At 41.2% G+C, this 27,897-nt stretch overlaps 1 protein-coding gene across 3 annotated transcripts; it reads right to left on the reverse strand.

Annotated features, from left to right (window-relative positions):
* ITM2B (integral membrane protein 2B) lies at positions 1-27,821 on the reverse strand. Of its 3 annotated transcripts, XM_086481945.1 has the most exons (7): positions 27,610-27,821; positions 21,650-21,664; positions 10,171-10,299; positions 7,879-8,085; positions 5,775-5,885; positions 1,942-2,092; positions 1-704 (listed from the first exon to the last, which is right to left on the reverse strand). In XM_086481945.1, exons 1-7 carry the CDS (start codon positions 27,706-27,708, stop codon positions 616-618), a joined length of 801 nt encoding a protein of 266 aa, XP_086338071.1. In that variant the 5' UTR covers positions 27,709-27,821; the 3' UTR covers positions 1-615. The 3 variants fall into 3 exon arrangements, with proteins under 3 accessions (XP_086338071.1, XP_086338070.1, XP_086338069.1); XM_086481944.1 differs by lacking the exon at positions 21,650-21,664 and having other exon boundaries at positions 7,879-8,082; XM_086481943.1 differs by lacking the exon at positions 21,650-21,664.
* Between the last annotated feature and the right edge of the window lie 76 nt (positions 27,822-27,897).

Consider the following 27,897-nt stretch of genomic DNA (forward strand, 5'->3'; position numbering starts at 1 on the left):
CAGGTTTATAAGGTTTATTTTCCATTGCACGTACATGGATTATATACAAGTTAGTAACATAAGTTACTTCTTAATTTTCTAAAAGATTGTTACAGCAAACACTTGCCATTTTAAAACATCAAGTCAGAAATCAATCCAAAAAGGGAAATATGACAATATTTTAAAAACGAAACAAATTGCACTTTGTTAGGGAGAGTCAAATACAGGTCTGTCTATCTGCTGTAACAAACTATAGAGCAGGTAATATTACAGTTAGAAGTAGCTCTTGCAGTCCATTTGTACATTAATAATTCTTTTCAATTTTACTTAATTAAAAACGGGTGGATATTTCAAAGACTTCTTCTTCTTCCTAGTATTCAAGATTCATCACATGAAATGCACTAGCAACTAAGTCTTTATACAATTGCTATTCAAATATAAGAAGAACACCACACCTGAAAATAAGGAAAAAAACTAAAACATACTGATTTTACATGTATCATGAGATGAAAAGTATGGAAGGTGTTCAGCAATAAAGCCCTGTCCACTACTTACATAAAAGAAGATTTTAAAAAATAATCACTGCACACAATACAAAGGGTGGGGTCATACTGTCGTTTTTCGTCGTATTCCTCATTACTGTTCACAGATGAGTGTTTCCATAGCAAACCTGTTCTCAAAGTGTCGAATCTTTCGGCAATTGATGGCTTCACGCTTCTGAATTCCTGTTCATATTAGTAAAGAACAATGGAGGGTAAATAGAAGAAGGGATGAGGAACATCAGACACATGGTAGTTTCACTTTTGCTATAATAAGATGTCACCAGAAATCGGAACTACCCCTCTTTGATCCCCCTCTCAGAGGAAACACACCCAGGCACACATTCATGATCCTGAAGGTGTGGTGAACCAAAGTGCAGTACTGGTTCAGTTAAAGCTAACCTGCCAAAACCCTCCACTGGCTAGTTTTAGCTCAGATCAGTTCCCAATCTCCCTCTCTGTTCATCTGTAAAAACGCTTGTGGGGATGCAAGAAAGGGAACAGCAAAGGAAGAAACCTCTATAGGCAAAAAAGAGAGTGGACTAGTAGTATTTAAACAACATCTTGGAATCAGAAAAAGACAGAATTTAACCAAATTTTAGCCAAACTAATGCTCACTGCCAACCTACGCTCATCATTTATTACCACATGATCAACATACAGAATTTTGATTTGGATTTTGCTATTAAGACCTTTTAATTTTTAAACATTGTTCAAAATTATTTTTACAAAACGTATTTCTTTTCCTTGTTTTCCCAAGCAGTCAGGTCCAACAATATGACTAAAGCAATTAAACTGCTTCAGTGTGCACTTGCACATCACGTGAAGTTTAATTAAAAAAAAAGTCTGGGTAAAATCTGAGTGAAAATTTTAAAGCCATATTTAATAGCTTGTCAAGACTCTTCCAAATGATGTTTTCCAAACATTTTCCATGAAGGCGTACCAAGCACTACAATTCCCCTGTGAAGACAACTCTTACATTTCACTGATGCAAATAGGAAGACGTGGACTAATTCACAGATGACTTTAACAACATGAACCACCTGCAATTCTGTACTTGGAATATGAGGCTATAGCTCCTCACATACTAATTTGTTTTGTTTTGGGGGTCAAGAAACAAGATTAAAGAAAAGCATCAATGAAAGCCTGAACCCCAGAAAACATACCCATACATGCACACACATTTTATCAGCTCCTGGCTCGCTGGGGCCTTGAGCACTTTTGCACAATAAAATTACTTATTTCCAGACCTACACAGAAAATATCACACTTAAGTACTTAAGCCCACAGAGCTGGTTACTGTAATAAGCAACCCCCTTGCTTTAATAAGAGTCATTCCTTTCAATACAATCAAGCCTATTTATTGAACTCAAGCGGCACTGAACTTTCCGCCAACACCAAAGACCACAGGAGGAGCATTTACCTTTCATGGCTTCTTTGCGCTGCAGTTTATAGGTTTCCTTGCCACGGCAGAGGCGGTAAATAAAGAATCCCAGCTGATCCACGTTTTCAATGCGATCAGTAACAATCATCTGTTCATGAATCAGATAGGACTGAGGCAAGTACGTTCCAGCCTGTTGAACAAAAATGTAACAGCTCTGTCAAAAGCCATCTCTTCACAGTCTAAGTACACAAGAAACACTTCGCAATGTGTTTCTTTAACACGGCTGTGACATACCTTCTTCGAATTCTTTCAAAATATGTATTACCCACAGAATGTTATTCTTAATGTGCAAACATGACTGCACCGCACTACAGAAATACATAACAATTATATTCAAAAAGGTCACAAAACTTCCAGATGCATCCCTCCTGCCACAGTAATGGCAGTCTTCAGCAGAGAAGTGCTGTTTCCTTCCAGGAGCACCCACTATCACAGATCAGTCCTGCACTCATCATCCAAAGTTTTCACTTAATTAACAACAGCCCAAGAGAGCTCAGTGGGAACTACTCCCAAGTAGGAGCTGGCAGCAGCATGCTCTACATGGAGATACTCTTGCGGATGAAGCACACCAGCTGCAGTCCACTGGGTTTGGGAAGCGTTGAATGTATTCACAGCGTGGGTCACAACTCTCAAGCCAAATGCAAGACCATCTAGCCCCATAAGTTCCTACGGCAACTCCCACAACTGTTTATATGGAAAGGTATTAGAAAGCTACGGTGGTGTATCAGGCGTTTTAGGGCAATACACTGAAAAACGGAAGTGTCACGACAACACACAGAGGCTTCCCAAGCCTTTTCTAGTCCCTTCAGTGTTATTTTGCCGCAGCTGAAATGATGGAGGACTCCGGCTCTGTGCACACCTCACAGCTGAAGACACACATGGTCAGCTACCAGCCAGTTTCCTAATACTCCCACTGGTAAATAATCACCAACTTTTTCAAAATATACTCCATTTAGGAAATCCTGTTAGTGTGATTCTAATTTATAGCAGTGGAGACGGTGTTGCTTGCTTTCTAAAAATAAAATGATCACTTATTATGGAAACAAACTCAGCTTCTGTGGCAAAAGATCACTGTATTTTTTAATTGACAATAAACAACTTGAAATTTCCATTGCAAAATAAGACTGTCTTTTCAGTCCAAGTGACATCTTAAGAAGTAGATGATTAAACACTATTTTTTTCAATAAAGAAAGAGAGGACTGTATAAAATTCACTTTAAATTATGAAAATTTTCTCCACGTACTATGAAGAAAACAGCAGCAATTTTTTTTTGCTTTAAATAAGAGCTTGGAAGACTTCACACTCCCAAATTATCCCACTCATTATTTGGTAATTAAATCACTGTAAATTACTGTATCTCAACCTCCGGTCTATCAAATTTCAGGAGCCCCAGAGCATAACAGCAGTGCAGGGCACTGGCAGCGTGGGCAGCAGCACTGAGGACTTGGGGCAGCCCGTGAGGACAGTCCTGGGCCCACGCCCTCCAAACTGCAGGACCTCCCAGGACCTCCTGGACCCCTCCCAAACTCGGCCTTCTTGGCCCACCCAGGGGGCGCAGGAGGAAGGGGAGCTCAGTGCAGGAATCTCCTCTGCCCAGCTGTTGCAGGAGCAATTACCCAGCACTGGGATCCAGCATAGCCACAAATATCGTCATCTCCGAGACATCCTGTGCATCACATGTGGTTAAAACCGTCCAGTTGGCTCAATAAGGGGAACAAGGTGGCTGAACAAATATACCTGGGTTTCAGCCTTGTTTCCCAAGGAAATGAGGCCTTCCACTGTCTGCATATTCAAGCAAACTGATTCAATATATAGAAATGTGGTTCTTCAGGCTAAAATTATGGCTTTTTTTAAAAACACAACAGCTCAGAGCACCTCCACTTTCATAAAATGTCCTCTGCCTGTATTCAGAGCTCATTTTAATGAAACAAATACTTTAATATTATACTTTTTTTTTCCTTGTGCAACCAGCGTGACTGCAGGACAGCGAACAAAAATTTACTCGCTTTGTGCATCTACAGAATAGTTTCCCAAATTTCAGTTACAAAACATTTAGCCTGATTTTCTGAGACATCAAATGCCCACAGCTTTTTGTTAATACAATGAGAATTAAACAGATGTCTCATAAAATTAGGGCACTCACTGTTGGGGACAATGATCAAAACAGTTTGCTTTTGCACAGATTTTCAATTAAATGCGTGATGCCTGGTTATCCTCTTACTGGTAAACCAAGCGTATTTGATTTAGTACTAATACAAACTAGGAAATTAACATATTTTAATAGTGGAATTTGCGCAAGCTAAAAATGGAAACAAAACAGCATACATAAAGTAAAAAAACCTGGGGTCACTGAGTTTTACAGACACCACTTCATTCTTATGTACAGGAAATGAAAGTGTGGTTAAATAACTAGTCTCAAAATACGCAGCAAAAAAGCAGCAGAGAACTTACTTGCGAAGTCATTTTTCACATGGAATTTATTTATATACATGAACCACTCAGAAATGGCTAAAATGGTTCCTGGAGTCCTAATTCCAAAGGCTTATTTGAAAGATGCAAACCCAAAGATGATATTAACTACTATTCTAAAGTTACGAAAGCCCAGTAAAATAAAACTTAAAACCCTCTCCCCTAATCTTCGACACATGTTAGCTTATCAGCTCTCTTCAGCACCCAAAGTGTTTTGCTGTTCTGTAAAGAAACTGGAAGGCTGAAAACCAAGGTAAATACTATTTAAATCTGCATTACATACGTAAGAGTTAAAAAAAGAAAATATAAAGATGATTCATATTAAATTAGTAAGAAACCCCATTAGATTATCTACTTTGGCCTCCTCAATTCCACAGGCCCTTATGTTTCACCCAGTTACTACTATTAACAGAAAAGAGTGTCCCCATGGTGTCAAAAAGCCAGCCAGCACCAGCACCACTGACCAGGCAGTAGTGTCCAAATATCAAACCCTGCTGGGAAGGAAGCAGGAGTTGCCACAACATTATACTGAAAACTCACGTTTGGTTGTCCAGCGATTGTGGTATCAGTCCTTTTCCAGGGTCCTTGTTTTTAAGGACGCTGTATCTTGTTCTGAAGGTTTGGCACTTGCACAACCAGGAATCTGGCTATACTAAAACCCCTCTTGCTTAAATAAGCTTTGCTAATCATACAGTTCAAATCCTGATCACTCCTATAAAACCTCTCTGGAAACAGGAAGATCCACCTTAAGGCTGCTGGAAGCCTCATGAGCTCACATCCAGTGCTAGTCCCTCACACCTAGTGCCACATCTAATTTCCCTGAGCACACACAGCGGATCCAACTCACCTCACGTTCATCACCCTCAAGTCACTGGATGAGTTCGAAATTGGGCTCAACCCTAGGGACCTATGCTTTAAACAATGCCCATGTTAAAAGGATTTCCCGGTATATCTACTTTTAAGCCTCTCAGCTAACCAGCTGTCTTAGTCCAGCACATATATGCTTTACGGAAACTTCACAGTCACAATGGATTATAAACTAAAAACCACATAGACTACTATCAAAGAGTCTAGGTACACGACATCTAAACAATTTTGTCAATCAAATTTGTAGCACCAAAGAATGAAATCAGGTTTGTTTGCCTCCTTCTGAATTAATAATCCCTTCATTATTGTAATGAACTAAGAAGGCTGTAACTTTTTTTTTCTCTTTGCAAAGATCTCTAGTGATCAGTTAACTTCATAGCACATGTGTCTTGTGTGAACACTGGAGTTCTGGGGAAAAAAAAATAATTCTCCTTTTTCCCTGTCATATGAACAAATCACTTATGATTTAACTGTACCTTGATGTTGATGAGCAGCTCCAGGAAATTTTTTGGTGGCATAACAACTGAAGTGTTCAGAGGAATCACATAGCACTTATCCAGGCTAAGGTCAAGATAGGCAGTGAGTCTCTGTTGAAGAAATACTTATTTTAATCAAAATAACATCGAAAAATTCACACACAGACTTTCCTGAACTGCCATTGCCTTGTGTTGTTCTTCTAAAGTCTGTCTAACAAACTCCAATTTAAGAGTAGGCAAATACAGAAATAAAAGGCAGTCTTGATGAGAGTTTAAATCTATGACAGGGATTTGTGCAAGGCAGCAGGCAATAAGTAGCTCAAATGCACCACAGTGATGAAATTACAAAGGTGCATCTGAGCTGTTAGGGAATCAAGTAGAGTATTCCTTTATTCCTAGTGCCTGCATTTTGAAACAACAGGGCAAAACCTTGCTCTAATCGCCACACTTTTATATTTTGTGTAGTGTAAAGGGGAAATGCTGCTGGTAAGAACAAAATATAGAAGGAAAAAAATACTGTTAGAGATAACACAAAAATCCTTTTATTTTCAAAAATACTACTGACTTGAAGTGCTAATGATTATTCATAGCTGAATTATTATCTTTATAGTACCTGAACTGCAATATTGCCATTATCTGATAAAAACAGAGATATAAAAGCCCAGGGAATTATCCTGATGAATCCTATGGCTGTGTTCACTGAGCTGTGTTTTACTGCATCTGTTCTTGCTAAAGAAGACATTATGTCAAGCTGCTGAAAGCTCTAAGGCTGCGGACGTACATAAAATACTGAGCACCAAGAACCCAACAGTCAAAATAGTACCAGGACAGCAATCATCAGTGCAACTAATCTCATTACATGGGAGTAAGTACTGTGCCTATGGCAAATGATCCTTGCACTGACCTTTAGAGCAAAGCCTTTAACCCATTAAATCAAAAAGTAAATTTCTAGTATTTTATTGTTCCTATTCACTTCTTACATACTGGGTTTTGGGTTTTTTTTCTGGTTTTCCCTCTATAGAAGCTTTGCTCTAACTCTTAACAGAAGCTCCCTAAAAATATTCAGGAATATTTTTAAATTACATGGCTCAAGCAAGCAATGTTTCCTCCAAATCTGGTTATGAATATTTGATAGATAGCACTCATTTTGCCTGGAAAACTTGAAACTCTGAAGCTCGCATAAAAAAATAGGACGTTGCCCTATTCTTCTTTTTATGCTTTGCTTAAAAAAGCTGTTCAGCAAAGTCTTCAAACGTTCACAGAAATTCAGCTTCCTGAGAACCAGCTGTAGAACATTTCATCGCTGTCAGACAGCTTCCAGCAGGCTGATACAGAAAAGAAGGGCTTTTAATTGTTTTGCTTTACAGCTGTCGTTAATACCAAGAGCTGTAGGCCTGTCGACTGCCTTAGCAAAAAAATTATTACCATGATTCCTATCAAAAAAGGAAGAAGCAGCTAAAAGTGCTTTAATACCCTAGTTCAGTGCCTTTAGGAATCACAGTAGCCTGTGGTGCACAAAGAAAATTTAGCTTCTGCTAGGCCTCCTACGGCATCTGGAAAACGAGCTCTCTTCCATGGTCCATCAGCTGGTTGTTTCCTTCCCTTTCTGCTGCTGCTTTGAGGTTTTTGAGCTGTGCTAGGAGAGCACCTCTGGGGGTGCTTGAACATACCCTAGTGACGTCAGATGCAACCAGCCCCTGCAAGTTGAAGTCAAAGCTATGACAGCCCTTCCCAAATTTCCCTCAGGACCACAGCGGTTAGCCAAATTCTGGCTTGGTGGACTTAGCATGGCAAGAGCTATATTCTCTTTACTTCCTCATACTAAGGAAAGGAAATAGCTCTAAGATTTTGCCCTTTCTAAAAACAGAACTGCATTTGCAAATGGTGGTTTACAAACTACCTCATGATGATTGTATAATGCTGTACTTTGTATGCCGGGTTAATAACTGCTTGCAGCCTGCTGCTGATCAAAACGTTTCTGCTGCCTCCTCCACCCTCCACTTTCCCCCACCACAATAATTAGGGAGTACATTTATCAGGATGACTGAGGGGGAACGTTTTTCAAGTTTTAAATGCTTTCAACTTCTTGAGAAATATTTCTTACCCGGTGGAAGTCATGGACGATATCAGCAGGATCACTATCAGCAAACTCAGGGACTGGCACACTGATAAACTCAACATCTTCCTCCTCCAGGATCTGAATGTTTTGCTCAATCGTGTGGTAGCGAGCACTCTGAGCCTCTGCCCCAGGCTCAGGTAAACTTAAGCCATCTTCAATGTACTTTATTCCACAGAAATACACACCACCCTGCTAAAAATAGTAAACAACCCAGCAACAAAAACATCAGTAGCCTAGAAGTTTAAAACTAATATTCTCAAAGCACCGCGGAGAAGAAAAACTTGTCAAACTAGATGAAATGTTTTCCCTTCAATTTGATTCATACACCAAAGTAGGAGCCAGTTGCGATCTACAACAGGACCATGGGTAAAACCTTGATCATACTGAACCCAGAGGGAGTCCTTCCCTTGAATTCAAGGAAAACAGGATCCCAAAAGCAGGTTCTCAAAATCTAGTCTCCAATTTTGCATCTGTTATCTGTGGCACACTGCATCTTATTTTCAGAAAGACAATGAAGTTCCTACATCTATATGCATCCATATTACTATTAAATTATGATTTAAATGCAGTCATTAATTACAATTTAAAACACTGAAACTGGTCATCCAAATCACCCTTTAAAAGGAATTCTAACTCTGAATTTGGTCCTGCTTGCAGCAGTCAGTTGGACCAAAAGAATTCAAGAGTTTACTTCCAACCTCAATTATTCTGTGAAGTTGCTCAGTTTTGCAAGGCTTCAGAGGTTTTGAAAGTCAGTTTCTAAAATAGTTTTTTAACAGTTTTAAAAGACAAAAAGGTATTAAAAAGAAAATAAAACAACTAATTTGTGTCCTCCTATCACAGTACACATGACAGGTTACCCAAATGAAGCACGAAATAAAAGTCTTGAGTCAGAGGAAGTCATATACCAAATTTATAGGCCAGATAGTTTTAGAAACATACAACACAGGCACATGTCATCAATTTGTAAAGTTTAACACTGAAAAAAATGTCTTCACTGCAATATTATCTCAATTCCTTTCCTTCAACCCAGATCTGACTCATAAACAAGTACCAGAGGTTTGAATTCAACAGCACTTTCAATTTCAGCCAGCTGACATGAAAGGTGGAGCACCGCAGTGCCAAGCATGGATGAAAAAGGCATTAGAAATACAGCAGGTCTCTGCGCTTGTTAATCCACCAAGATACACTCTGCTTTTAAGCACCGTTTGCAACACTACTGCTCCCCTGTAACTCAGGTTAACGTGATCGCCAAGGAGACTATAAACTGCACGTTCAGCTAGAATTTCTCATGTTTAATCACTCTGCCTTCCACCTTAGCAGCTTCTAGAACAGGGGAAAAAAGAAATAATCCCGGTAGCAGGGACAAGAACACAGAATTTCTACCTTATAATTATGTTCACTAATCAGTGGGCTAGAGGGATTCATGTTTTGCTTATACGTTCCCCTTCTGACCCTGTGGCCTTTGCAACCCAGGCAGTTTCTGAAGGAGGGAAGGGGTGCTCGCACCACTTGGGCAACAGCCCAGCACATCCAGCGCTGCCCAGTGACAACTGCCCCCGAGGAAGACAGTATTTAACTCAGATCTCCCATGTTTCATGTAAATACTCCACTTCCCTGGCACCACTGCCTTCACAGGGCTCCTCTTTCAGCAGAGCCATTTCTTAAAGACTGAAAATATATTTTGTCAGAAGTCTAATCTTGTCAGTGTGGATTTGACTTGACAGAGCATGTTTTTAACCACGTCGGCTGTGCTTCTCCCAAGTCCGCTGCAGGGCCTGTATTTCTTACCCCTGTGGAGGCTAGGAAGGTGGAGGCTAGGAAGGAGAAGAGTCACGGCACAGGCAGTCCCTTTCCTGTGCATTAGCAGCACCGTGTGTTTAGGAAATCTGGGATCAAACAAGAAGGCTTTCAAGGGGTTAATCCACCTCCAGTATTCCGCACTGCGAAACAGGAGAGAGAGCAGGTGAAAATCTGGGACACGGCTGGGGTTCCTAAACCCAAGTCCTATTTAGATATAATCCTTTCTCTGCAAAGTAAGGTTTTCAAAAGTGTTGCTCTCTTATTTGCCAGCTTCGTTCCTGCCCTTCTCTGCCAACAGGTAACTTCAGAGCAGGTGATACACTTTGCCTTTAGAAAAGCTGAAGTTTTAGAAAGATAAAAATGGGAGTAGCAAGGCTACTGGGTTTAGTCTGTTGCTTCTCTTCCCTCTTCTAAATGTAAGGCATAACAGAGAAAAACACAACTCTCCCATAAAAAAAAATGTATTTGACTCACCTGGAATGCAAAATATTTGTACAGGTAGGCACCGCCCAGGATCACACCAGCCAGCATAAAGGCCAAGCCAAAGCACATGCACCAGCACCAGGCCCTCCTCTGCCCCACAGGCACAGCATCCTCAGGGTCCTGCAATGCATCAGAGAGAGACCTTCGACACACTGTTCCCAAGACACGTATGACAGCAGATACTTCATGCCCAGCAAGTACAAACTCTGCATCCACCAGAAGTGGTTACGTGCACTTTATCACAACTGTTTGGAAACCTATTTTATTTGGTAAAGTTCAAAACTTTAGAACTTTAAAAGCTGAGGTTTAGGAAAACTTGTACTAACAGTCACTTTTAATGCCACTGTCACTGACTGTGATCAGCAGACTTAAGTCTTAAGGAAGAGGAAAATACAACAAAATTTCCCAAGATACCTAATCACACATAGTAAGCCACTCTGCAGATTGCCAACAGAAAAATATCCGTTCTCAGGCAACCTCTTTGCAACAACAGCACAGCGAGGAAGTCAATTCAGAAAGGTCAGATTCTTTTTCATCTTGGTATATCCAATTTAAGTGAACCTGAAGAACCAACAAAAGATCAAAGGTAGTAAGAAAAGCAAAATACATCCTGCCCTATGTTGTTCCACCAGGATGAGAAAGACTTTACCACCTCTTTCCTGGCAGAATAATAAAAGCGGGAATGAAAAAATGATGCTTTGTAAGCTGTTGTTACGGAAGGTTTCTGCTCTAAGACAGCGCTGGCCATGCCTCTCTATCTGCTGTTTGTGTTATGCTAAAGGAATGACAGGATGTTTCCCCTTTGGGGCTCTAGTTTGCATAACCATGCAGTCCCCACAGGCATCCTAAGCAATAAACTGCTGCTTGCAAAATCCTTCCTCTATTAGCCACATTACAATGCTCTTTCCTCCCCCAAGTGCTTGTGTAACTCACATCTAAAAAAAAAAAAAAAAAAGAAAAAAATACCAAAAAAACACCACCATCTTCGAGCCACACTCTTCCAAGCCACAACAATCCTGGGAAAATATCAGAATTCAAATAAATGCAAAACAATTCATGACCCCTTTGCAATCAAAAAAAGCAGCAGGGTAGAATGATGACCAGGGCAAAATCATTATGGCAAAATAAACAAAAAAACCCAAACCAGAAAATGGAGGAAGAGCACAAGGGAAGTGCTTGAGAAGGCATTGATAACCATGGTCTGTCAGTTGATGCGGTTGGTGTTTTCCTGTATTTGCTAATTAGGATGATTTCCCACTTGAATAAAGTTGTGGGTGTAGTCCCCACGCTACGTTGGCCCGGTTGGGAAGGAATTCCTCTCACCTGGCTGAAGCCATCTAAGCAAGCCTGACACCAAATGGAAAGAGGACCCTCCCGGGAAATGGTGGGGTGAAAGAGGAGCTTCCTGAGAATGACTCATCCCAACCACCCCTGAGAGGGAGAAGTCATCTTTTGGAGGGACTTACTTCTTTTCACTGATTATAGAGGGAAATTCCTTGGTTAACAAACCAGGTACCTAATGCATATGCAGCTAAAATTAGGTGATGTGAAACCTACCTTTACAGTACACTGCAATTATCTGTCATACAGAAGTGGCAACGCTGCTTGTTTGCCAGGCAATGGCTGCCAAAATCTGATTCAGAAATATTTGAGTCAAACTGGAGATATTTCACAAATTTTGTTTTACGTTACCTTGCAAACTACCGCAGTGAATCATATCGTGAAATCTCCATCTTTGGAGGTTTTCAAGACTCAACTAGGCAAAGCCATGGCTGATCTTGCATTGGCAACCATCCTGTTTCTAAAGAGAGGTTAGACCAGATGACTTCCAGAGGCCCCTTCCAACCGACACTTCTGGGATACATTACAAGGCAAAATGAGAGTGGCTAGAAAACAGTTGCCGTGGACTGAAAAAGCAGAATGAAAAGTCAAGCAACAACTTTTAAAAGTTTTACATTACTAATTATTTAACGAATTCAGTGTAAAGAATTACAGGATTACCAGCTGCATGGTTTTTAACCTGGCTGTTTGCAAAGACTGAGAATAGGACATAACTCCCATGGTAATCTAATTAACTTTCAGGTCAGGTTAAGATTCACTGTGGATTCTTCTATAAATCATCTCAATTATAAATCTAAACCAGGTAAAACAAGGATTTTTATTTTTATGTTGCCCCATATCATTAGGTAACTATTTCCCTAGGTATTTCAAAGCATAAAGGACATCCCATTGAAACTTTTTTAAATACCTGTCATTTAAACTGTTGTAAGTTAATGTCAGAAAAACGGATAGCAAACTGGCTCTGGGATACAATGCCAAAATATTGCCTAGTGAAGAATATAAAGAGTATCTTTATTCCTATCCAGTGCTGCTTTTATCCTCCCCCCCTCTCCCTTTTTTAACTCCAAGCAAAATTATCCATTAGTGGAATAACTGCCTCTTCCCTTTTTACATCATTTTTTAAGTTCAGAAAGACTAACAAAATACGCATCTGCGAAGTGATGCAGAAGGCATCAAACACAGTGTGAACACCTACCTGGAAATGGGGATTAATGTCAAATTACTTTTGCATAGGCCACAAAAATAAACACAAAAAGGAAAGTCACTTTTACCGTGCTAGAAGGAACATGATGGACAAGTTTATCAATATTCCACCCTAAATAATTTTGCTATGATATATGAGATGACAGATGTAAACAACAAGTTTAATACAACCCTCTTATCCTCTACCAGCACCGGAATTTTATGATTATTACTTCTGAAGGCATCCCTAATGGTGGCACGTTAAGCTATTTTATATTTGTAGTTGCCTATTGCATTGATTTGCCCACAGCCGATCGAAAACAGCATGCCAAATTTAGAGCAAGAGGTCAAGCCCAGTTTAGCCTCTTGCTTAGCAGAGCTCATGAACGTACTGCATCTCAGTACAGAGGAACCACAAGCATTAGGTAGCTCTGAAAACATTTTGTGCTGTTGAAGGAGAACACAGAATTGATTTCCTCTTCTGAATTTGAAAACTAAGTACATCATCAAGCAGTTTAAAACCACCTCAAATTAAAATATTATAAATAATCTACCAAAGCTAAATTATACTCATGTTAGTAGCTGTCCTGTGGCTCAGCTGGCTAAACTTTTGTATTGTTGCCATGACAGCTTAGTTTGGGCTGAATTGACCCAAAAGAATAATTCACCCCTCGCTATATAAACCTGACCCTCCGCACAGCGAGAGAAGAAAGTGTGACAGATGCTCACCCTCCTTCCAGGTGACTCATGTTCTGAAAGAACAAAACATTAAGTGAAAGCAGATCCCCACTAAGAGGGACAGTGCTGAATTAGCACCTCTCCCCACATGGTTACGGCTGCACTTTGTTCCCAGATAGCAGCGCTGGCTTCTGAAGCCAGAGCACAACATGAGATTGCAGCCTCACTGACTAATTTTTCTCTAGGTCAGCTTTCCGGTGCCAGAGGTATCCGACAAAAGAAAGCATCATGTACTTCAGGTGAAGACTGACCTCTAAAATGTGCCTCTCTACTTTTGTGAGCAGTAATAATTAATCATTGCTGTTCTGGTCCTTTTCTTTCCCCTTTTCTGCTTCATCCCTGCCCTGTGCACTTCCAACAACCTTAAGATGATGCCACAGAACTAATCTCTGATGCAAAATGCCTTAGGAGGAACTGGATGCAAGCCCAATACTGGCTTGTTTCCCTTGATGAGCCAATTGTTCTAATTGGAAAACATTTGATTAGCCTATTTCCTGTGGACAAGACATGAAACAGAAGCATCTCTCTGCCACTTGTACACTAAAGCCTACAGTGTTACAATTAAGTGGTTCAGAACTTCCCAACCTGAACAGCTTCAAGCTCTGCAGGAACAATCTTCCTGCAGATAGAGAACAAGTATTAAATTCTCTGTTATCTGAGATCGTGAGAAGACGACAGATTTTAATTTTGCCAAAGAAATTACAAGATGACTGCAGTTCTCAGGAAAGATTCCCTCACCTGTGACCACAGCTGCTAATGTAAAGCTGCACTCTGTCTTGTTACTGGAACCATGAAACGTTTCAGAGATGGACAAGTGAAACCACAAAGTGTTTACCAAAGCACCTCTCAACTACAGAGAGATCTTCACAAGAACATATTTATGACAATTAGCATTAACTGTTCTGGAGGAGATTAAAAGAAAAAAAGTTAATAGCCCCCAAACCTGCAAACATTAGCAGTTATTATTGGCTTCTGGCCATATATTCTCTTGCTCTTTTCAGTTCAATTTTAATGCTACTTTTTCTTTAAATGAATGCTGAATTTCAGAAGGACCAAATTCATGCTTGGGGTAACATCACAAAATTCTTCTAAGGAGCTCCAATACTGAGCCACAAATGTGTATAATTAGACTTGGTAATTACGTCGATTTTCCCCTTGTGGCTTTTTGTACATAGTAGAATATAATTGCTTTAACATTATAGAAGTAAAGCAGTCTAAAAACTTACAAGGCGTATGTCTAGTTCATATTAAAATGGGTGAGAAGATTATCAGACCTTGTTCCTTTGCAGAAATTAAGGACACATCAATTATATGAGAAAAATTTCATACGAATCAATTAAGTAAGAATCCACCTAAACCAGATATGATGGGTATGCTGTGGGGAGTCCAGAATATTGTATGGCCTTTGTGCACCTATGTAAAAAATAATGCCCCAAATTTAAAAATGGATATGATAGCAATAAAAATAATTTGGGGGGAGGAAATGTCTTTCATAACCAACACGCAGTCTTTGATCCACAGAGGAACCAAGTGCAGAGTGTTACTATTACAAATATTATTAAAAATGTCTCCAGCATAATACACAAACTGTCCATAATTATGCATCTGAGAATAACGTATTTTTTATACACACACACACGAGCTTACAATTAATGTGGGTAGAACTGGCTGGAAGCTGTTCAGAACAGTTTTCTTCCGAGGTCCTTTGCGTGCCAGTTAGCTCACATGGATGGACAAAATGCAGTAGGGCAGACGGAGCTTCCTAAGGGCAAATATTGACCAACTGCAGCTTTAATTAGTGGAATGGGGAGAAGAGAAGTTAATGATGACTCCCTAAAAGTGTTTTTTAATGAGGAAGGCTAAAACGTCTTGAAATAAAATACTGACCAACGGCTCCAATAAACTGAATTCTGCTGGTCAGGCTCGGCTGCTCTGACTTGTAAATCTGACATCTGTAGAAAATCCTCCCAAAAGACAGTCAATTTAAAATGAACTTAATTTAGAAAGAGCTCTGCATTCCTCTCATGGTACTCCTGCCTGAAGACTGCTCCAAGCCCGGTATTCTATTTATTACTTGTTGCAGATGGGAAATTAAGGCAGGCTTCTGCAAGATTCCTCACTTGGCAGATGCTGTGAATCTGGAAGGCCATCACACTGATCTGCCTCTCCAGCAGCAATTTTATGCTTCCTAATAAAATTAAATTAAAATTTAAAGTACAATGATCTTTTAACTTGCTAGTTGGAAAAAGACTCTATATACAATAGATGCTTCAGAAATCTCTCGCTTATCACAAGGAGTGACGTTCCTCTTTCTACTCAGATGATGAAGCCTGAAAACAAGCCATGGTTGTTTACGTGCAGTTGATATCTGAACACTGCAACCCTTCAGTGGCAGCACTGCCAGTTCCTCTTCTGTCAAGATGGACAGGGACTTGTCCATCTGGCCAAAGGCTCTCTCCCTAAAGAACAGCATGAAAACCAGACCTTAGTTCTGGTGTTGCTTAGTTCTGATGTTTCTTGGTGTAGTCACATAGCTTGGATAACCAAGATTAATTAATTAGAATTATCTATGAGGCAGTTGGTACTATTAACCTTTTCCTGCGCTTCTAATGTCTGTATACATTCTATAAAATGATATCATAAAACCAAAATCTGTTATACGGCACTAGGAAATCCAGCAGCAAGAAGAAAATACATCCCAAGAGATCTCCAAAGTTGAAAGTCCAAGGTCATTTTTGTATTAGTTGACTGCTACCTTTCACCAAATAATAGGGGTGTCTTATTAAAAAATGAGGTGTCTGTCAAATGACTGATTTCATGGTTCAAAAGCCGTAACCATCATGGAATAAAAACATTAATATAAGCAGACAGCTCAAGATCATCTTAAAAAGGGAGTAATTGCTGGCAGATAGGAAGGAAGTCACATGTATTGGGAAAGATGGAGGTGAAGGGAGAACAAAAATCAGAAAACAGGCAAGAAAAGGGGAGCAGAAGGTAAAACTAGGGAGAAACATGGTGGAACATGAAGTTCAATTTCTCTGCAGGAAGTCAAGGAAAATTACAACTGTAAAGTAAACGTAAAGGCTGTGAATCAGCAGTTCACCCACAGGTATGTGACAGAGGGAAATAAAAGAAGCAGTATTGGAAGAGTAATCTTGCAACTCTTAGCCAATGTGAGTAATCCTGATTTACCTAAACACTGCCTTCAACTTCTGAGACAAGAGATTACAATACTTGATAACAGCCAACAATTAAAGAGGATGGGTAAAGAGGAAGAAGCCTGTAACTATTTACTGCTGTTTTGATTAAATTTGCAAGCAGTATTGTTAAAACAGGTCATTTTTATTGTGGGCTTTGCTCTTATTTGGACTAGGAAGTGCAAAAGAAGACTCCAGCCACACTTACTGAAACCGTCTGAAAATTCTGTCTCTGTAGACCAGGAAACGACTTCCTTCAGGTGATCCACATGTACACCTTTCGGCTATATCCTCATCCCAGGCTGCCTACAGCAATTGTACAACTAATCATACACTGTATTTTACTGTTTTCTTCAAACTGTGTTCCCCAAATTGTTCCTCTTTCCTCTGTCCAGTTCCAAGATCCCCCAACTCCCTCCTCTCACCACCAAACCCCATGGTTTCAAGCCCTTCCATAATTCCCTTCTTATCCTGTGTCTACGCACCCCGTATCTTTCCCCATCCCAAAGCAGAGTTCCTCCAGTCTCTGCCACACGCAGAGCACTGAGCACACCTTATTTCCATTTCCTCCCTTCATGACTGCTACAAGATAAAACCATTCACCACATCCGTGTGCTACGCTCTCAGGAAAAGGAGCTGGGCTACAGCTGCAGAAGCGCTCTATACCTTCAGCCTGTCTCACCTTGCCTCTTGTCCTGCATTTTCACTGTAAACACTCAGGGCCAAAGACCGGCCTCCTTTCTTTTTCTGCACAGCAATTAACACAACAGGATCCTAATACCATCTTATTTCCTTCTGAACATCAGGAAACACTTTTTGAGAATGACCGAGCACTGGCACAGGTTGCTTTGGGAGGTTGTGGAGTCTCCATCCTTGGAGATGCTCAAAAGCCATCTGGACACAGTCCTGGGCAACGGGCTCTAGGTGGCCCTGCTTGAATATGAGGGGTTAGTCCAGGTGACCTCCAGAGGTCCCTGCCACATCCCTTCTGTGATACATATCTACAGTTTCTAAGTAACACTAACACTATGCAGGGAGAGAATTAACTAATCATTTTTTAAAAAATCCAGGAGTGCTGGGTCTGCATTAATCAAGTAATAAAGCTCCACACATCCTGTATTTGCTTTGCTTTGGGGCTTTATGATCCTTCTTCCTTCTCCCTCCAACTTGCTCACTACATGAAACTTCAACAAAACCTGTAATATTTGGAAAATGTGTTGTCTTTAAACGCCTGGATGCTGAATTCAAAGTTCTTGTGCTGCTGACAGCCACAGAGAACCACAATTGCCACTGCACTGCATTGAATACAAAGTTTTTGTAAGCTTGGCTAGTGAAGACGTGGTGGAAGCCACTCTTTTTTTATATAACATATAAATGTTGATGAATTTACCTATACATTTTCATAAATTAGAATGATGGAAATTTGTTCTGCATGCCACACCTATTTTTATCAAGTATTTTAAGAAAAGAGAAGTGTTCTGGTGCAACACTTTGCAAGTCAAAGACCAAAACACGCAGATGAAAGCTTGCACAGACATCTGGCAAGAGGTGCCTGAGGGATGTTTGTTTTTTTAAAACAAGAAATCCCAAACCTAAAATGGTTAGATGGGACATTTTCAGAAGACATTTTGCTTTCAGAAAACAAAATCACTACACTCTTTACGGATACAGCATGACAAACATGGTATTTCATTAAACTGTCCAATTTTGAAAAATGCTTCATTTTTACACATTGCCAAAATAAACCCTTTTCCCCACCTGCAGTCTTTGACTAATAATTGACTTGTGCTCTGCCATACTTGTAAAAGCTACACTAAATAAATCTGTAACTTTAAATGCAGTATTTGTCTCAACTTTATCCTGAATTAGATCAATGTTTGAAAACAGGAACTTAGAAGGTTCCTATTCCACTTAGAATGGATCGATACTAAATTATCTTTTTGACCTTGATTGTTCCAGTTCCTGTCTCTTCCTTATCCTGCTTGCTTCTTACGTCTGAAATTTCTCCGCTTTTTTCCTAGGACTGCCTGAATCTCAGACATCGGTATGATGGAACACTATGTGGATTTAACCTAGATTTCTCTCAAGGCTATTTTCCCAAGTGGTGATGGCACTTTCACCCAAGAGATCTCATTAGCATGCACATATGCACCACTGAGCCTCAGAATTTAATAACTATTCCCAGTTCAGCCACAGATGGTATGTCATCTCAAGCAAGTTACGAACACCGTGTCTCAGTTTCCCTCAAAAGTAGAATCTAGCATCGCAGAAACCACTCAGGAGGTTTCTAGTCCAGTCTCTTGCTCAACGAGGGCAGACTCTGAAGCCTGTCCAGGTTGCTCAGGGCTCTTGTCCAGTCAATTTCGCAAAACCTCCAAGGACTGATGCTTCAAAGCTTTTCTGAGTAACCTGCTCAGCATTCAGTTCTCCTCAGAACAAAAACCATTTGCTTGTACCCAGCTGGAAGCTCTCCTTTTTCAATTTATGGCCACTGTCTTTTCAGTCACCTGCCCAGGTGCCAGGAGGCTGCTGAGAAATCCCCCTGCAGCCATCTCATCTCCAGGCTGAACAAGCCCCACTCCCTCAGCCACTCCTCACAGGGCATGTGCTCCAGCCCCCAGCCATCATGGTAGCCCCTGCTGGACTCGCACCAGTTTGTCAATGTCTTTTTTTTGGATCGGAAAGCTCTCGGCCTTCAGCGATGCCAGTGACTCGCACCCAGAGGACTGTGCACCAGGAGCCCCGGGTCTTTCTCAAGCAGACAGACTTCCCAGCCAGGTGGTGCCCAGCCTGTCCTGATGGAGGGGTGAGTCTGTTCCAGGTGCAGGACCCTGCATTTGTTATTTCTGGGAACTCATGAGGTTTTGCTCAGCCCATTATTGTAGCCTGCTGGGGCCCCTCTGAACAGCAGCGCTGTCCTCAAAAAACATACCTTGCTAATACATGCAAGAGGGAATTAAGATGCGTAGTACCTGCTCAGCAAGCAGAGTTCTCTGAGTGGAAACCACTCTACATGCAAATACAGAATAACATTTAATTGTAGCACCTAGGAGTATCTGCATAGAGGAGCTGACCTTGAAAGGCTTACATGTGATTATGCCCTCTTTCTAGAAGAAACTGTGGTAACAATCTTAAAAGCTTCACCGCAATAGACTATTCAAAGCCTGAAGTGGAGCACAGACTCCAGCACCCAGCACACGGCTGCATCACACCCTGCAGAAACACAGATGCTGGCCCATGTTCAACCACCTCACCAAGCAGCAAGAGAACTTCCCAAAACTGCAAACCTTAGAGAAGACAACTCGCTGCGCTGTGCAGTGGCCTCAAAAAGTCATGTTCAGCCTTTGCCCCTGCAAAAGGTACTGCATTTCCAAATGTGTAAATGCAAGGGTTTTCTACGTAGGCTGTATCTTTTAAAGTAAATAAATAACTAGACCTCTGTGATTCAGCAGCCGTGTAAGATCCACCCCAGACATCACTGCCCCCTCCCAGTTATGATCTCCCCAGTGTACTGTTTTTCCAGTCATCCCACTGTCTCATTCTATTCCCAAAACAGCAGAAAGCTGCAATCAAAAGGATGAGTTAGCTGAACCCTAGGAGAAAGACAACCACAAATTATCCAAGGATTTGCATTCAAGGAACTGTACTTTTAAAATGCCTGTGGGTTTTATTTTTGTGTGTGTATATATACACATATATAAAAAGTAATGTATATTATATACTTAATAATATATAAACTTTATAAAAATATTTGTATAAACACAAGCAGACACTATTTGGAAAGGGCAAACAAAATGTCAACTTAATTTTTCCATGACCTCTATAATAACTGTTGGGCAAATACTACTTCGCCCTTTTTTTCATGGTAAATTTTGTAAGGCTGTTGCACAAAGGACCCTTGCTTGTAGATGCTGCATGGATCACTCACATAGGAGCTGGAGTTTCTCTATATGTCCATTGTGGTCCAAACCCTAGACCACATGATGTCTGCTGCGAAACCATTTCTGACTTCATTGCAGAGCTCAATCTTATTAATTATCTCATTCCTTTGGTTTACCACATCTGTAAAATTAGGACAGATATCTGAGTTTTATAAATTAGCATGCTTTTCATCTGTAGATTCAAAGTAATTTCCACTGAGGATAAAAAGCAGTACATAAATAGTAAGAAAATGAATGTTGTATTATTTATATGGATCAGGAGACTAAAAACAGATAATGCTAACCTTTGTCAACCATAGCATAAATGGGGGGCGGGGAGAAAAAGGGGGGGGGGGGGGGGGGGAAGGTATCTATGCAATAGCTAACAGAACAAACCATTACTTATCCCAGCTGTAGTTCTTATGTTTGAAATAATCATAATGTTTTTGGAAACACAGAATGAAGAACATTTAAAATTACTTGGACCTAAAAATGCAGTATTTGCTTTTGAAGATACTTCCCGAGAGTCACAGAGAGAACTATTTTCTTCATACGTAAGCTATTTGGTGCCTGTAGCTAGTGGCTACTAGACAGAAAACATGTATAATGCTGGCAAATACTCCAAAATGGCAACTGCAGAAGAGTTAACTGAAAACATTACTGGAGGTACGTATGCTTACCACTCTTATTAACTCCCCCTCAAATAACCATTAGCATCGAAATTTATTAAACTGCTGATAAGAAGATTGGAAAACACCACACAAATAACAAAGAAAATTTATTTATTTGAGTCTGTAAAAACACAATTGTTAAGATTTGAAACAGTAAACATTTCTTTGAAATACTTATCAGGAAAAACATATATAAACATTATATTTTGAAATTAAACTTTGCTTGAAATAGACATTCACATGTTGGATTAAATATTCATCATAATGGAAAGAGTCTAAACCATTTTCCTTGAAAATACTGCTGATTCCAAGAACATTTTCTTTCAAATGTTTGTTTTTACAGTAAAGTTCAGCATTTCATCTCGATCCACATCTTCAGAAATGAACGAATTTAACTTTAGCTTTTCCCACTGAACAGAACTTTTGGTTCAACAGCCTCCACTTAAGTGGTATTTTTCATACCACTATGCAATGTTAGTATCCAGTTTCTTGAAGCTTATCAGAAAGAAAAGATTATTGCATCACAGAAAGACAGGAGTGAACACAAGAGAAGTATTTATGGCATTAACTATAACAATACATTACAGCACAGGATAGTTCTTCTAGATATTGCACTACATAAAGCTTCATCTAATTACGGACTCTGCCATATGACAATGTTAAGCAAAACAAAAAGAAAAAAGGTCTCTAAATACATTAAATACATTTTTAGGGCAAGGAGGCCTCAGCCAAGTTTAAGTTTGTTAATCTGAAAAGAGAAACTATTTAGAACTGCACAAAAATATTTGCATTGTCTCTATGCTCATCCCTGCACTGAATTCATATAAGCTGTAATGACATGTACAGACACCAGCTCTTGCTCAGCCAGCCAAAAATGTAAATGATACAAACAACTGACGAAGCAGTTATCACAAAGGTCTGGTAGAACACATCCTGTCTGAAATATTAAATATCATCCTTCTGGGAAATGGTTGTATTTCCAAAGCTTTGTATTTGTTATTCAGGTCAGGAAGTGATGAGAAACAGAAAAGGAAGTGAGATACAGACCACTGACAGAACTTCTCTGTCCCACACGTTCATTTCCATTGCTGAGGATGACACAACCTCTTCCAGATCACCTGTAAACGTTCTAACTTCCAATTCCAAATTCCTAAACTTACTTCAAAACAGAGAGAGATTTTCAGAGGAGCACCACAAATTTTTAAGATCTTGGTTTTTTAGTATTGTTCTCTCAACTGCTGGCAACCTCCATGGAATAGCTTTAGAAGCCAAACGTCTCAAGACCACAGCAATCTTATTTTTGGGAAGCTGCACTACTTAACCAGTAGCACAGATTCACCATGTAAAAGGATACAGGGGATGACATCAGCCGCAAGGCTTTTTTCTTAGGAAGTGTTCCTCATGAACAACCCCGTCACAAGTTTTGTTTACATAAACTCAACTTCCCTGAATTTATGCTTGCAGGTACCCATAAAGCCAAATAAGTAACAGAATCTTGGATACCCTTTGTGCCTGAAACTGGAGGGTTTTCATCTGAGGTTTGGTGGGTTTCCATTAAAATCTTAGCTATGTCAGGGAGGAGAAGGGGGAGAGAATTCACTTTGCTAGGATTTTTTTACTTCTGGTCCTCTTTGAAATAATCATGCCTTAATCCAGAATGCTCTGACAGACAGCAGAAGCTGGCTGGTTTAATGACCTAGTTGCACCATGGAAAACACAGGAAAATACAAAGACTGCTCTTTCCCCAACGGTGACTGGTGAAAGGCCTATAGAAAATTTGCTGGAGAAAAGCTATGAAGGGAATAAGGAAGCTCCTCCAAGAAAAAAGAAACCAAAACCACACAAAACAACCATCTACAAACATGTCCCACGAAGAAGGAAAACCTGCTTTCCTGACAGCAAAACAGTAAGTAAATGACCATTTATTAGTGTGTGTACTAACATATATATAGTATATAAATACATGTTATATAGTATTTTTATATATATACGCACACACACACAGAGTATAGCAACTGTAGAGCTAATATCTTTATTTCAGAAACATCTAACACCAATTACACAAAAACTAAGGGCTTTTCTACATGGAAAAACAGTGCTCATTAGTTGTTCAACAGTCTTTCCTCAGGTCGATCCTCTTACTCTGTGTCAAAAGTGCCTATTTTAGTATGCTTTAGAAAAGATTAAGCTAAACTGAAAAAAAATTTAATTTTCAAGTGTGGAGTAATAACATACTCATAACGAACAAATAAAAAAGCTGCTGCTTTTAACATCCTTAACTTTTACACTTTCACATTGCACTCTCTGCAGACACAGCTACCCAAAGGTCAGCTACGATACCTATGTGTGAATCCACAGCTTCCGCGCACAAAGCTGCATTTGGTGAACACGTGCTGAGTTGAGCACTGCTCTCTTCCCGCTTCCCCCCGCAAAAAAAACAACCAACCAACCAACCAAAAAAATCCCACCGACACAAAAGGTTGCCACTGACCCCAGCAGAGAGGAGCAACTGCCTGAGAGTTACTGAGGGCCCAAAGAGCTTTGGGGAAGACTTAATCTATTGAACAGACTCTGCAAAATGTCCGAAGACTTCAACTATGCTCAGAACCGTCTTTGGCTCTCCAAAGATCTATTGTAGGGAGAAATGTTAAAATACCACACATTGTTTGTTTGCTAGGAAACTGGGTCACGAAATACCCTATTGTACTGACAATGCGCAAAGCAGAAAATTAAATGTGGCCTGAGAACCTTCTAATATTAAGAGTATTCTGCAATTTGGCCAAGAATTATGGCACAGAAGTATCATCCCAACAGCAGTAGCAGAGTTGTCATGGTTGCCTACAGTAAGTACAGAGCCATTTTCACAACATGCAGTAACACTGACAGGTGATTTATGCAGGCAGGATTAACACTCTTCATTTTTAACCTCCTTTTTAAGTAGCATACTCCAATGCACAATATCCTTGCCTCCCGCAAAAGCTTTTTTTAAGCTGTTGTTCCCATGATATATCCCCTATTCTTCTCCCGTCTTCCTCTCCTCCCTTCCCCAATTAATTTCCTATTATTGTCTGCATCAGAGGGTACGGGGCAAATTTTGGTGAAATCAGAGTATTTCTATGCAACATCAACAGCATATTTTGGCCACAAATGCTCTTTAATAAGCCCTAGGAAGATTAGCTACTTGAGAGTAATCCTGCAGTGGCAGACAGAGTGGCAGTCTTCATAACATCATGCTGCGAAAAGCAGCAGAACGAGACTGTCAAAGAACTAGCCCAAAAGCTCATTCCACGAGTCTTTATTCTCTGGACTTTTCAGAGTATTTGGCATTAATCATTAATATCAACTGGTTTACTAGTATCTCTTGCTGAAATCTTCAGAAGTTCTTGATAACAGAATTCCGAATGTGCAATTCTGCTGATCCTCTTCCATTAACATAAAAGTGTTTCCATTTACTCCAAGGCCAGAACACCTCCCAGGTCTTTCTTCATAAAAGAAAGCTTCATAAAATGTTGTAATATTTTTCATATTCACACTTGTGATCCAGATCTATTTATTATCCTACAGAAACAACGTCTGTAAAGACGTTGGAGATGGGAAAACAAATGTCCCATATAAGCTGTGTTGGAGATGCAACCTTTATTCAGTCTACCAGAATTTACTCCTATATACATTCTCTTATTGCCTTCAAACCTCAACTGGAGCCAAGGGTTTTTTCAGTAATGAAGTAATATGAATGATACATTTGACAGATGTGGTTTATTTTTCCTCTGCCCTCCAAAGAACTGCATAGGCAGTAGAAGTTCCTTGGTGGGAAGGGGGGATGTAAAAAGATTTGTTTCTAATGCATTTCAACTAGAGAAAGCAAAGTTCACAGAGTGTATCTTGCACTTACCTCAAAGGTACCAAGTTTCACAATGGCCTTTAGTTCCTTTTTTTGTCCGAGATCTGAGAATAAACTCCCAAAGATCCAAATAACCTCTACAGCTAAACAACACAACTTGTTTCAATATTGTTAATCCTGCAAGGATTGCATAGCCTTTTCTTCTAAAACTACAGAGGACGCTACTGTTTTTACTCACGCTCTAAAACACGCAAGCTCAAAAAAAAAAGCTTATTCAAGAGAACTTTGCAGGTCTGCAGTTCTGCTGAGAAAAGATGGAAATGTGTCAAGGAGAATGTCAACGGCTCGATGTCCCTTAAAAGTGCTCATTCGCTTTCGGAACTTTCATCTGTACGGAGCATCTTTCCCTAGCATGCTGGTTTACGACTGTTTTAAGCCTTGTTCAGGCACATTCATCTCCTTATTACAGTGCAAGAACTTGCAAGTAGCTACTGTGAGACTAGACCACCTTTTGACCCGGTTAATAAATGTTTGCAAACCTCATTTCTAGGCAAGGAAAGCAGTACTAAGACCTGGGCAAAGTTAATCCAGATCCTGTATCTCATCCTTAGCTGCAAGAATTTACAGCTCTGCATTAAAGAAATCATAGTCAAGTAACATGCTTCCGTCAGTATCCGGACAGGGTCAGGAGGATTTGCTCTCCAGTGTACAATTAGCCAGACGCATTTTGTTTGTTTAGTAGTAGGAAGGACAAGCCCAAATTGGTAGGCTATCTGGAAACAAACATCATCCAGGGCAGATCTGGATTCCATTTCCAAGGTAGTATGAAAAACACATTTTCTGGAACTTGTAGTTTGTCTTGCTTATGTGCTCGGTGTCAAACCAATCACCAAACCTGGGGTGAGGAAGGAACTCCACAGCTCAAGCTGGGCTCTGGGAATCCATTACCTTCTAGAGAATGGCACTCCTGCTAGGGAGGCACACAGATCACCTAACAGATTTCCCATGATTGCAGGCAATTTGAGTAACGATACCACCTCATTTACTGTGGCACACCGTTCTAAGGACTTAAGTACTTTGGTTGGAGTTTTACAAGTGCAGTAAATTCAGTACAAGTGTGAAATTTAACCACTTGCTGCACCAGGAAGATGTCACTAGAAAACATACTGCGGTTCCCCTTGGCTTTGAAATGCCAGCGGATTCTGCAGGTGAAGAACCTGGCCCCATCAAAATCACAGCAAAACATACACCGGGGCACAACATCATGCTAAAATTCAACAGATACTGTCTTCCCAGACAGAATTTCATCATAAAGACTTAGGAAATTAATAAACACTATCTCTTTTCCAGATCCAACCTAGTAATTCAGAGGCCTGATGCACAAAAGATTGTGAAAGCAAATGAAAACAGCAAGGCATGCTGTCTGTGTGCAGCTGGCCATTTCCCAAGTTTTCATTCTCTTTTCAAAGAGCTTAGAGCAAATTACACTACTCCTAATTAAAAACTGGTTTTGATTACTGGAGCACAGAAATTGCAACCAAAAACTTTGATATTCTGGGCAGGTTTGCACTTCAAAAACTTTAAAGGCCGCTGCTGTTTTGTTCTTTGTTGCTGTTTGGAGACGCGGAGGGAAGGCGACAGCGACTGGAGTTTGGGTGCTGTTTTGGGGCGGGGGGGGAGAGGCAGCTCTTTGTTCCTTTATTTAAACCAGCCCAAGTTTCAAGGCGAAGTTCGCTCTAACACACAATCACCAGGCTCTGCAAACACGCTGCGGCACAAGCACGGCCAAACCTCCAACTTCACCCTCGCCAAGCGCTCCCTGCCCTGAAGCCTTTTAGGATGGCGAGCTCGCCCAAGCAGCTCGCCAGATTTCTCCCGGAGAGTGGCCGGAGGGGATTAAACGCGGTGCGAAGACCAGACGCGACCCAGCCTTCTCCACGCAAACCAACTCCCACGACTGACCCACGCACCCCGACGGGACGCCTCGACCTCCCCACCGCAGGCGGCGGCTGGGGACGGGCTGCGGGACCGGGCGGGCAGCCGGGCTCGGCGCCACCGGCCCCGATCCCGTCCCCCCCGCCTGAGCGCGGCGGGCCGGCGAGGGCAGACCCTTGCTGGGCTGGTCCCTCCGCTCGCCCCCACTCGCGGGTCCAGACGGGACGCCGCAAAGGAGACGAAAGCGCTTTAAAAGCCGAGTTGGACGCGGTCCAAGCGCTGTCGGGCTGGAAAAAAGAAATAATACAACAACCAAAGCACCACAAAAATCCCCCAAAGTAGGGAGAAGCGGAGCTTTAAAGCTCGTTCTGCTGTCAGCCATTTTAGAAGCATGAGCTGAGAGGGGCGGCGAGGCACACCGCTGCGCAGCTTTCCCTGCCGGCCCGCCCGCGGTTAATCGCCGGCGGGGGGGGGAAAGAACATATAAAGAATAAAACCGTCCCCAGCGCCTTTCCCTCCCCTCGGCAGCACCTCGCCGCCGAGCGGAGCGGCCGTCGCCGCGCAGCCGGGCCGGCCCCGGCGGCTTGGTCCCCCGCCGCCCTCACCTTGGCGTCCGGCGGCAGGATCAGCACCTGGCTGTTCTCCTCCTCCTTCTTCGCCGCCTCCTTCTGCGCCAACGCGGAATTGAACGACACCTTCACCATGGCCGCTCCTCAACGCCCCGCACGCTGAAGAAGGAGGATGAGAAGGAGCCCGGACCGGCGGAGCTTCGAAGGCTGCCTCCTGCCTTGTCACCCCCGCCGCGCCGCGACTGCTGCCCTCGTCCCCTCGTCAGGCGGCGGAGAAGGAGAGGCGGGCCGCGGCCTGCGGCGGGGCGGGGAGAGGAGAAGGAG

Source organism: Leptosomus discolor, chromosome 1 (genome assembly GCF_034619465.1).
Source record: "Leptosomus discolor isolate bLepDis1 chromosome 1, bLepDis1.hap2, whole genome shotgun sequence".
Lineage (NCBI taxonomy): Eukaryota > Metazoa > Chordata > Aves > Leptosomiformes > Leptosomidae > Leptosomus > Leptosomus discolor.

Bases quoted from the DNA above. Each gene is read 5' to 3' on its own strand.
- ITM2B (XM_086481945.1), bottom strand. From the start codon at position 27,708: ATGGTGAAGGTGTCGTTCAATTCCGCGTTGGCGCAGAAGGAGGCGGCG. The intron at 5,886-7,878 runs GTAAGAAATATT...TTTCTTCAACAG, and splicing joins TCGTCCATGACTTCCACCGG to AGACTCACTGCCTATCTTGA. The intron at 2,093-5,774 runs GTACAGTTAAAT...TTTGTTCAACAG, and splicing joins AGCTGCTCATCAACATCAAG to GCTGGAACGTACTTGCCTCA.